This window comes from Heterocephalus glaber, unplaced genomic scaffold (assembly GCF_053883595.1).
Source record: "Heterocephalus glaber isolate CG9 unplaced genomic scaffold, H.glaber_assembly_v1.0 deba00001442, whole genome shotgun sequence".
In the NCBI taxonomy this organism is placed as follows: Eukaryota; Metazoa; Chordata; class Mammalia; order Rodentia; family Bathyergidae; genus Heterocephalus; species Heterocephalus glaber.
The window spans coordinates 34,442,727-34,454,088 of NW_028258296.1; the positions used below are offsets into that span (position 1 = coordinate 34,442,727).

The following is an 11,362-nucleotide window of genomic DNA, read 5'->3' on the forward strand; positions in this document are numbered from 1 at the left end:
AGGGTACATAATTTAGAGAGAGGTTGCATAAACCCAACACAAATGTAGCATTTGAATACAGCTATCTTCCAACTAAAAGTAAACTCCTCAACAGTAGGTTACTTTCACATCTGATCTCTGACATAAATATATGCAACATAAGAAAATTGAGATTGTCCATTTCGCTGTCATGCATTAATTCGTTTTACATTTATTTAATATCTAGTTTTTGTCAGGTACTAGGCTGAACTTTAAAACAGTGAAAAATAAGATGCATTTTGAACAATGTGAAAACTAACATAAACATGGTTATGATATGTTAAATGATATAATATGATATTTTTAAAAGTACTTTGGGAATAGCAAACTGCCTAAGGGATATAGAGAAGCCTTCAGAGAAGTGACATGTTGTTTTAAAAAAAATAGAGTTTTTTTAGGGAAAGGAAAGGGAGAAGGGTATTCAAGGTGTGGAAATAACACTTGCAAACAGAGGGACACTGAAAGGTCAAGCATAAGGGGACAGGAGAAATGAGAGATGATGGCCAGATTTTAAGCTTAAAGACTGGGCTGATGGTGACTTCATTATCAGACCAGGTAAATAACAGAGGAAACACATTTTTCAGGGAAAAGGAAGAGAAGTCAATTGAATAAATAGGCACTAAATTCTTGTGTCTGGAGTTCAAAAGAACAATCAGCACAGAATAAAGAGATTTGGAAATCATGGACTCTATTGTTACAGATATTGTAGTTTTTAAAGTATATAAAATGTCTAGCCTCTAAGAATAAAAAGGAATGAGGGACTAGCAAAAGGCAAGTGATGCAGAGAAGAAACAGCAATAATGAAGGAAACCGAAAGGAGCTGATACAGGAACAAAAATTAGTTGTCTGTAGCTGCGCTTGAAAATGACATTAGAGAAAAGGATTATAAAGAATAGTAAAAGTACTCAAGTGTATAAAGATTTACTTTTAATTTAGTAGAGTCAGAATTGTCACTTTAAATCCTGCACTTACTCACATGATCTCTTCACTGGAGGAGAAAGGATCACATTAAAGTTAGTGTGCTAGAAATGGGGCATAGTCTTAGGTTGTCATGGAAATATTCATTGACAATGAGTGTTACAGAAGAAATAAAATGGCTGAAAACTGCCTCTCTGTAGTTTTACGTTGCTTTTGCTTGTGTTGAAGTCATAGTGTTCTAGAGTTTGCATAGGCTTTATAGATCAAAGAATTTGAGTATGAGTTTCAATTTTCCTGCTTATTGGCCAAGTTATGTAGCTTTTCAGAGCCTGTTTTTTCATTGATAAGATGATAATAATTATCTGACTCATGTCATAACAAGAACTAATCGACTATATTGCCATATGCAACATTGGATACTGGAAAGTACAGTCAGAGCTTACAGATTCTTGGAGGATTTACTCAAACTTGCACTTCTAAGTAAAATTATTAATAGAACATTAGGTAGTTTGGTGAATTCTGATGGCAAAACATCAGATACATTATTTAAAAGATGATTTTAACCGGGAATTAAAATAGCTAGAGATGCAGGAGCTTGAATCATTTCTGTTTTCACTCTGTGCTCTGAAATTGGAAATTTATCAGTTCTAAACCCATCCTGCTGTTCATTATGGTATTCTGTACAATGTTAAATCCATGAAATTCAATTACACTTGAAAAGTAGACAGTGGCTATCTTCTATTAAAATTAGCACACAAGTACATTTCTGCTGCTTGATCTTATCTCTAACTCAAGCATTTTAAAAAACTGAAAACTTAGCAGTGACTATATCTTCCAAATGTAAAAAGGGTAAAGATTTTGAGTCTGAACTTTAGCATTTTCCAAATTTAAAACAAACAAAGATTGATAAACTGTGTATAAAGACAAAATAAAATAAAATTTGGTTCATATTTAGGGCAATGGCAGTACTTAACTGAAATTACCCAGTTGAAGGTAAAGTTTAAATCAGGAAAGAATGTGGATACCCTAAACTTGTTCTGGACCTTGCCTGCCAAGAGCACCCTCTACAATGCTGAGCACACTAGGCTGAACCCAGTGTGAGTCGCAACAACATCTGTCTCTGACTTCATTTCAAAACCTGATATCATGTTTTATGAATGATCCATTGTTCTATATTTTCTGCAACTTTTTAGATGTCCAATGTACTATATGATTGAAAATGGAAGTAAAATAAATCATTTAAGTTATTTGAGGTGTCACTCAATAAGAAGTTCTTAAATCCAGAAGAATGAATTGCTTTGAAAGGCAAAATGTCCTCATTACTCTCATTGTCTGCCTTTTACAAATATACACAGGGTTCAGGGCATGGTGGTGCACACCTGTTATCCCAGTACTCAGGAGTATGAGGCAGGAGGATCGCTGTGAGTTCGAGGCCAGCGTGGGCTACATCGTGAGTTCAAGGCCAGCCTGAATTGCACAGTAAGATCTGGTCTCAAAAAAAAAAAAAAAAAGACTTAACAAGACAAAACAAAACAAAAATGCACAGGGCAAGTGGCAACACATCCAGTGGAATGAAGGAAGGACTGAGGTCCATGCTTCTGAGAAATTAGTTCACTCACTTATGAGATAGTTTACGAATTATTTCCCTAGAAAGTTTACTTTTAATTGTTTTCTTATGTATAGTAGTCGGTGGTGTACAGGGTCACAGACTTTATTCATGCACATCAATGGGTACTCTAAGGGAAATTCTTAGTAACTATGTCTTCCAATGCTCGATAGTTTTTGTTTTCCCTTCAATACCAGGGCCTGTATGCTGTGGGGAATTTCCTGCCCAGTGAAGAGAGTGTGTTTCAGCACAGAGAAGCACTCAGGTCTCTAACAGACCTCAATCAAGACCCCAGCCGGGTTTTGGCTGCTAAAAATGGTAGCAGCAGCGATGGAATTGCTCACACAGAAGGCATCCTCAACCGAAACCACAGAGATACAAGCTCCTTAACAAACCTCAAAAGGGCGAATGCTGATGTAGAGATCATCACCCCTCGGAGCCCCATGGGGAAGGAGAACATGGTGACCTTCAGCAATACCCTGCCCAGAGCCAACACTCCGTCGGTGGAAGACCCCGTCAGAAGGAACGCGAGCATTCACGCCTCTATGGATTCTGCTAGATCCAAGCAGCTCCTCACGCAGTGGAAGAATAAGAATGAAAGTCGGAAGTTGTCCCTGCAAGTTATGGAGTCCGAGCCAGGGCAGTCACCGCCCAGATCCATAGAAATGAGGTCCAGCTCGGAGCCCTCGAGGGTCGGGGTGAATGGAGACCACCACGGTCCAAGCAATCAGTACCTCAAGATCCAACCCGGCACTGTCCCAGGCTGTAACAACAGTATGCCTGGAGGGCCCCGGGTGTCCATCCAGTCCCGCCCCGGCTCCTCACAGTTGGTCCACATCCCCGAAGAGACCCAGGAAAACATTAATACCTCCCCCAAAAGCAGCTCGGCTCGTGCCAAGTGGCTGAAAGCAGCCGAGAAGACCGTGGCCTGCAACCGGAGCAACAGCCAGCCGCGCATCATGCAGGTGATCGCCATGTCCAAGCAGCAAGGCGTCCTGCAGAGCAGCCCCAAGAACAACGAGGGCAGCACGGTCTCCTGCACCGGCTCCATCCGCTACAAGACCCTGACAGACCACGAGCCCAGTGGGATCGTGAGAGTGGAGGCTCATCCGGAGAACAACAGGCCCATCATCCAGATCCCGTCCACCGAGGGAGAAGGCAGCGGCTCGTGGAAGTGGAAGGCTCCTGAAAAGGGCAGCTTGCGCCAAACTTACGAGCTCAACGACCTCAACAGGGATTCAGAGAGCTGTGAGTCCCTGAAAGACAGCTTCGGCTCTGGAGATCGCAAGAGAAGCAACATTGATAATAATGAACATCACCACCACGGAATCACCACCATCCGCGTCACCCCCGTGGAGGGCAGCGAGATCGGCTCAGAGACGCTGTCCATCTCTTCCTCTCGCGACTCCACTCTGCGAAGGAAGGGCAATATCATTCTGATCCCTGAAAGAAGCAACAGCCCCGAGAACACCAGAAATATCTTCTACAAAGGAACCTCTCCCACGCGAGCTTATAAGGATTGAGTGATGACCATTCAGTCGTTTGGGTGACCCCCCCCCAAGACCACATGATGATTCTACTGTTCCAGAGGATTAGGAAGCCGCCTCGCCAAATTAGATTGTTCACCATCAGCCTGGCAGCCCGGAACTCTACTAACTCTTGAGAACTACCACACTGAACTTGTAGACTTTACATCAAGGGAGGGGAAAAGCACAATGCAAGAACCTAACTAATGTGATGATGTGAGGAGTTTTCTTTTTAAGACCTGTCATCCAATTTAAAAGGTTTTGCAGAGGGTGGTATCAAAAGAAAGTGGTTTCCTTCTATGTATACTATTTTACTTCCTGAATGTGCCAACTTTGGAGATTTTTTTTTCTTTATAATTAGCTGTAGGAATCCACAACACACAGGTTTTTCCCTACAGCAGAGGCCATGCAGTATTATATATTCACTTTACAGAATCTGCACCTCAAGCTCAGTATGGGTGGTGCTGATTATTATAGTACATATACCATGTAAACTCTCAAACTTATTTAGCTGTGAAGTAGTGGTGTGCAATTCCTTGTCAAAGAAATGCTACTTTATTAAGAAGATGCTGGCTACTTTGTGTTAGAGTAGGACACCCGCAGCTTCCCCATAGTGGCTCTCACAGTAAAGATAAAAACAAAATGTTTTATGTGCATTTCTTCAAAATTATGCTTTCTTCAACATCAACACTGTATAGAAATATTTTCCGTGAAAGGGAATAACTAGTACTTTTTCTGCATAGCTTTTCTGCTGCTTACTATTTATTTAAGTACAGGTACTGATAATGAAGGATCTATTTTCAGTGAGTAAATTTGCATAATTTGAAAAATACATTGTTTTAGAGAATCTTTTGAAATTGTGATTATGTTTTGCATTTTGTGGCTTGACTTTAATTTATTACTTAATTTTTTGACATTCTAGATATGTTCTACTTTAAAAGCAAAAATAACAATTGACATTCCCTGAAAAAAACATACTGCTGTAAAGTTACACTCAAGAAATCTGAGCCAAAACTTGACATTGTGGGTTATATTGCCAGAAATATTGGTCAAGTCTACCCTTAGATGCCTCCAAATAGCTACTTTAGGTTGCAATCTTAATGAGCAAGTAATGCAAAACTTTCATTTTGTCCCAGATTAATTTTCTTTTTCAATATCCTGATAACCAGTAAATTAAAATCACAGTGGCTGAGTTTTAACCTCTTCCCTAAAAAATTTCTGTGAATTGAGCACCCAACAGGAAAATCCTGGGGGGAAATGCAAATTGATAAGTAAAAGTATCTCACAGTATAAATTCAGAATGTATTTCTTCAAAATATCTGAATGACCACAGCTTTATTGCTTAACAATCAACAGTTTTTGCTACCTATCTTGCATTAAGCCTTGAGCCTAAATCAAAGGAAACTAATACTATCAATTAAAAAGAAAACAAAAATTTTTGAAGCATTTTCCAAGTTAGATAAAGTGTGAAGAAATATTTGGTTCTTGGAATTTGGTATTAAACCTTTTTTTTAACACCATTTCTTAAGAATTCTAATGCACACTTGATGATTGCCAAGAGAACACATGGAAACAACACAAGCTGGTTGATCTGACCTTAGTTCAGTTTTCAGTAAGAACAAGAACTGTTCGGACACAATAATATCACATCATTATCAGCGTCTATGGGAAAAGGGCAGGGCTTTCTTGAGAAGCCAACCTCCTAAAGCATTAGGAATTTAGCTGAAACCAGCAAAATTGAAAACTTGGCAATAAAATACAGACTCAACCATAACCCTTCTGGCAATTTCCTTCTCAGAGAAGGAAGTGGGAGTAAAATGCTGCCTTCCCCACTTCTTACCATCGCCACCATCATGACACTCCTACTGGCTTTTGCCAATATATAGAGGGAAAGATGGGCTGGTTTTAGTACTCTGAAGAAAAACTAAGCTGCAGCATTTCAGGTGCAGTGCGATATTTCCTAATATTTCATATTTCTTAACAAAATATTTTAAAGTACTTCTCTAGTCACTGAATTCTTTTTCTTTACATAATATTGATATATTCTTTTTCTACTCAAAGTGCCAAAGGCTACAGTTTTTAATGACTTAACTAATTGTACCACATTGTTAAGGAAATATAATGATAAACACTATAACTCAGACCTCTGCATGTATATTTGATAATACATCTTTTGTAAAGAAAATTACAAAAAAATTTGTTTACATTCCACTGGTACCTTAATTTAAGATAAATCAGACTAACAGGTGGTATCTCTTCTTAGTGTTCTATTATCTTACTTGCAAATGGGAGCACTTCTTCCTTTGTTAGGCTGTGCTTTATTGATAAAACCAAGTATTGAATAAAGAGAGTCAATTATCTTTTTAAAGTAAATAAATTATGAATACATATAATATATATAAAATATTGTGTTTAATAAAATGTTATGCAATGTTTTCCAAACTGATAAAGTTTGTAAAGTGCTATAAATGTATTTTGTTAAGTACAGATCAGAGCTATTGTGTGAGTATATTGTGCTAACATCATAGAAATAAAGATTAGATTTCTTCATCAAAATTGAAATATTTTGATTTTACTTCAGTGTATGAATGAATAATGCCTTGGTTGACAGGAAAGCAGATCAGGAACTAGGAATAAATCAGAACTTACTAAATACATAGTAGTTTAGAAAAAAATCACACTAAGAAGTTTGTCAAACATGTTTTTTGTTTACAATTTTTACTTTATATTTATCAAAGGAGCTCTTTTACACTTATTTAGATATGGATTATTTTACTACCAATGCCATTATGCTATCAATATTATGGAATATTAAAAAGAAAATATGAGTCAAGTGTTCAGAATCATTTTCTGCCTAAGAATAGAACCTGTGCACATTTCCTGAAATATTACCACCCTTTGTGCACCCATGGGTGTGGATGTTGCAGCTTTTCTTAAAAGATTGCTTCATTATCTCTTCCAAACTAAGTATGTAATTATATGAGTTTTACTGCCAATACTTCTTCACCTTGGTAGAAGGTATTAACACAAGTTTTCAGGTCACAATCAGACTTCATGCTTTATGATCTTTAAGTGTCATGCAATGTAGAATGAAAGATGCAATTAACAGTTGTGCAGAATACCACCAACTTCAAACAACTGCCCAGTAGCAATCAAGCAACTACATCATGACTGCTGCCTAAAGAGGGATTAAAACATGTGAAACAACAATGTCTTATTTAGAATGGTTGAAACACATTTCTCAGTTTTGCTCTTTTTCACCTCTAAAACAGGAACATTCAGCTATACTACATTTTATAAAGGATAGTTGGACATCCCTTCTAAATTTCTCTGAATTAGCATTATGTTTTACCCAGTAAGCAAAATTATTGATATGATAATAGAAAATAACTTGCTGACCTAAAATGACTGATTAGTGTGTATTATCTTCTTGGACCACAAGGTTAATAGAGGCAAGATGATTTGGGTTGCTGAGAGCCTGTACCAACAATTTTACCATATAATGCAACAAAATAGGTGACTTGTATACATGCACCCCTAGTTTTAGTGCCTTTGTCAGGAGGAACCAGGTGAGGAGATTCTAGGTTATACACCTAAGAAGCTATCATTAGGGACATGTAATTTCTGTCTTTTAAAGACTGAGTCCGGATTTAATGTCTATGGGTCATTTTCTATAGTTCAAAGGGAATATAGAAATTTATGCATGATCCAGAGAAAAATTTAATTAAAATTATGTACTAAAGCAAGAAGAATTGACATGGTTTAATCCAGAAGGAAAACATAGCCTGCAAAATGGAGGATTGTCTGCTGTGACATGATATAGTACTTAATTTTCTCTGGTGACTGTGTATGCCTTCTGCCTTTAATTCTCCAGAAAGCCTGGAAAATAATCCAGTACCAAATAGTCCACTTTGATGACAATATAGATTTCAGTAATAGCCTATGGATTATGCTAGCTAATGCCTAGTTACAGAAAATCATCAGTGAGCATGATACCTAGTTGCAAGAAAATATTTAGATGAGCCATTTGATCTAGATATATTATTTCATTGCTCAAATGTTAGTTGATGAAAATTCCTAATTATGTGCCTTTATGCACCACAGTCAATAGTGAGGAGTGGAGTTTGACTGAGTGCAGCTGCAGTTCTGTAGCCAATTCTACTTAACAAACTTGCAGAGCTCCCACTTAATCTCCTTCATACTTCTGCCCTTAAGATTCTTAGTCACTGCCATCAAAATTCTAAAGGTATCTTTCAAAAAAGTACAACTGACACAGTTTAAGGAAATTAATCTGAATAAGGAAATATACAAAAATTGCATCAATAGAAAATCTCCTTTTCCCTTAATCACCTTGGTTCCAAATCAATCTTCTCCATTCTGGGTCTAAGTTAATTAATGATAAGATATTTATGAAGATACAAAGAGGCTTTTTCTAAACTACCACAGAATGTGTAAAAGATTTAAATATAAACTGCAAAGCTTTTATTAGAAAAACAGGAGAAAATCCTTGGTTTTAAGACTAGCCTTTTATTAAATATTGATTTGTGAGTATTTTCCCCCTAGTCTATAGTTTATCTTTTCCTCCTCTCAATAAGGTCTTTCCTTTATGCCTCTAGGGATGTACAATGTATAGATTTACAACTGATAAATAAAAGTTGTATGTATTTAAGGTTTATTCTGTGGTACTTTGATATATGTATACATCATTAAACGATTACCACAGTGAAACAAATTAACATATCACCCCACATAGTTACCATTTTTTATGTGTGGTGAGAACATTTAAGATCTACTTTCTTAGCAAATTTCAAAGATAGAAGATAGTATGATCTAGAGTCACTATATTGCACATTAAATCGCCAGAATTTTTGCATCCTGCATAAATGAAATTTTTTATTCTTTGACCAACATTTCCCCATTTATCCAAGTCCCTATCCCCTGGCAACTACTACTCTACAGTCTTTCTTAACAGAGTTTTGCATTGAGCAAATGTTCTTAATTTTTATGAGGTGAGTTTCTTTTTCTTTTAAAGGCTATGTTCTTAAGGTTAAAACTAAAATATATGAATAAACTCAACCGTTAAAAGAAATAACCCAGTGAATAGTAAAATAGTAAAAGCACAAAAAATAGGCAAAATATGTGAAATATTTCACCAAAGAGGATATACAGATAGCAAATAAACATATGAATATTCAATATGATTAGCCATTTGGGAAATGCAATTTACAACCACAATGAGATGTTACTATATACCTATTAAAATGACAAAATTAAAAATAATATCAAATGCTACTATTACTGTAGAAAACCTGAATTAGTTATTCATTCTGATAGCAATACAAAATGGTACAATCACTCTGGGAAATGGTTTGGCAATTTATTTTAAAAACTAAGCATACTTACCATACAACCCAGTCAATAAAGTTTGGAGCATTTATTCCACAGAAATGATAATTTTTATCTACAAACAAAAATAAGGGTACATGTACACTCAAGTTGTTTTTTCAATAGTACCCAAAGACTGAGAACAATCCAGATGTCTTTCAGTGGGTGAATGGTTAAACCAGCTGTTCTACAACCATACAGTGGAATGCTTTCAGCAATAAAAAGAAATAAACTATTGATACATAAAACAGCTTGAATGAACATCCAGGTAATTATGCTGAATGAAAAAGCCAACACAAGCAATGTATATGCTATATGATTCCATCTTATGAAATAAACTATACAGATATAAGCAATCCATATCTGGAGAGGTATAATTATCCTAATTTTCCAGCAGTGGGAGGGGTCAGGGGGAGGAAGTCAGGACAAGCAGCTTCCTCGGGATGACAGGTAAGTGGGATCCATCCTTCAGAACTCATCTGTTGGCCCAGCTAAAATCTTTTGTCTTTCCTAACAATGTAGAAGAAAATGACAATGGTCCCTGGGGCTTTTTAAGTCCCTTTTTATCATTTAAGACTAAATCTCAAGTACAATTTTAGAACTTAAAGGGACCTGAGAGAGCACTACTCCCTTTGTGTATGATTACTGTAATTACCTATGCTTCAAGCTAGAGAAAAGTGAAAAGCACAGAGAAGTAATTTTTTTTTGGCGGGAGAGTACCAGGGATCAAACTCAGGACCTTGCACTTGCGAGGCAGGTGCGGTGCCACTGAGCTAAATCCCCAGCCCTACAGAGAAGTAATTTATTCAGCCACACAAGTAGTGGGTTTCGAAAGGTCATGGGACAGGGAGCTCTTATTTCTATTCACTTTTTAATCCCTCGTGACTACCACATTAGCTCACCACACAGGTTGGGGACCCAAGAAGTGATTTGAAATGAATGCATCCTCTTAAAGTCTCAAAAAGGCTAAACTAATCTCTCTCTTTTGAGAATACTTATGCATTTCTTGGTTAATGATCAATATATTTACTTAATCATATAACTATATTAGTCAATTTCATTAATGAGGAATTTAATATTTACTATATACTAAACTGGAAACTCGTGATAAGTACTTCCTACCACAACAAGTGTTCAATAACTATAAGAATAATTGAATGAGCACAGTATATTCTGTAAATAATAAAGTCATTAAATAAAATAAGTAAATAATAGAATTTAATACATAAAGGGAAGAATGAGAGTATTTGGGAGAGCAGAAATGTTTGTCCATTTGATTGTGCCCTGAACTTCCACAGTTCTCAAAATTCCATTCCAAGACTTTGCAGTCAAATTTCTACTGTTTGTTTTTCTTTTTCCTATTTGAAGCATTTTTAAAAAGTGTTGACATAAGCCAGATCTCTTGGTACAAACTGTCTCCTTATAATACTTGTGATTTAGTGAGTTGTTTGTTCAAATGTTCCCACCTACACAATTATCTTCTTAGAGGAGACAAGTGCCAGTAAAGAACACCTTATTCTATCATTTAAAAACAAAAACAGAAAACTCAAAAAACCCTCTTTTTAGTCAGGCATTCAAGGTTATTTTTTAAACTCAAAGTCAGATATAAGAACCAAAGACCTATAGTGATTTCTTTATAGTTAGCATATCCACTGCTGTCTTGGTCCTACCCAATCTACTACTAGGATGTTGCAATTTTTTTTTTAATTCTGGAGTAGTCTTTTGGGTACCTCAGTTTTCTTGTCTTTACAATATAGATTGTAATCTAGAGTAGTTACAGGAATTGAATCAAGAGTTATAGATAATTTAAAACATCAAGTGACATTTGATCTGCAGTATGGAAGTGTTACGTCTTATGCTTTAGCAGAATTAAGTGACATTTTCATGTTTAGTCCTTACCTCTCTAAAA

General features: G+C 36.3%; 1 protein-coding gene across 1 annotated transcript in view; it reads left to right on the top strand.

The window, feature by feature from the left end:
• The window catches only part of Plppr4 (phospholipid phosphatase related 4), a 46,931-nt gene extending 40,307 nt beyond the window's left edge, over positions 1-6,624 (top strand). Inside the window, exon 7 of the mRNA XM_021247852.2 lies at positions 2,740-6,624. Within this exon, the coding sequence (XP_021103511.2) occupies positions 2,740-4,065 (1,326 nt within the window). The 3' untranslated portion in view covers positions 4,066-6,624. The remainder of the gene's footprint in view (positions 1-2,739) is intronic.
• Positions 6,625-11,362: the final 4,738 nt, after the last annotated feature.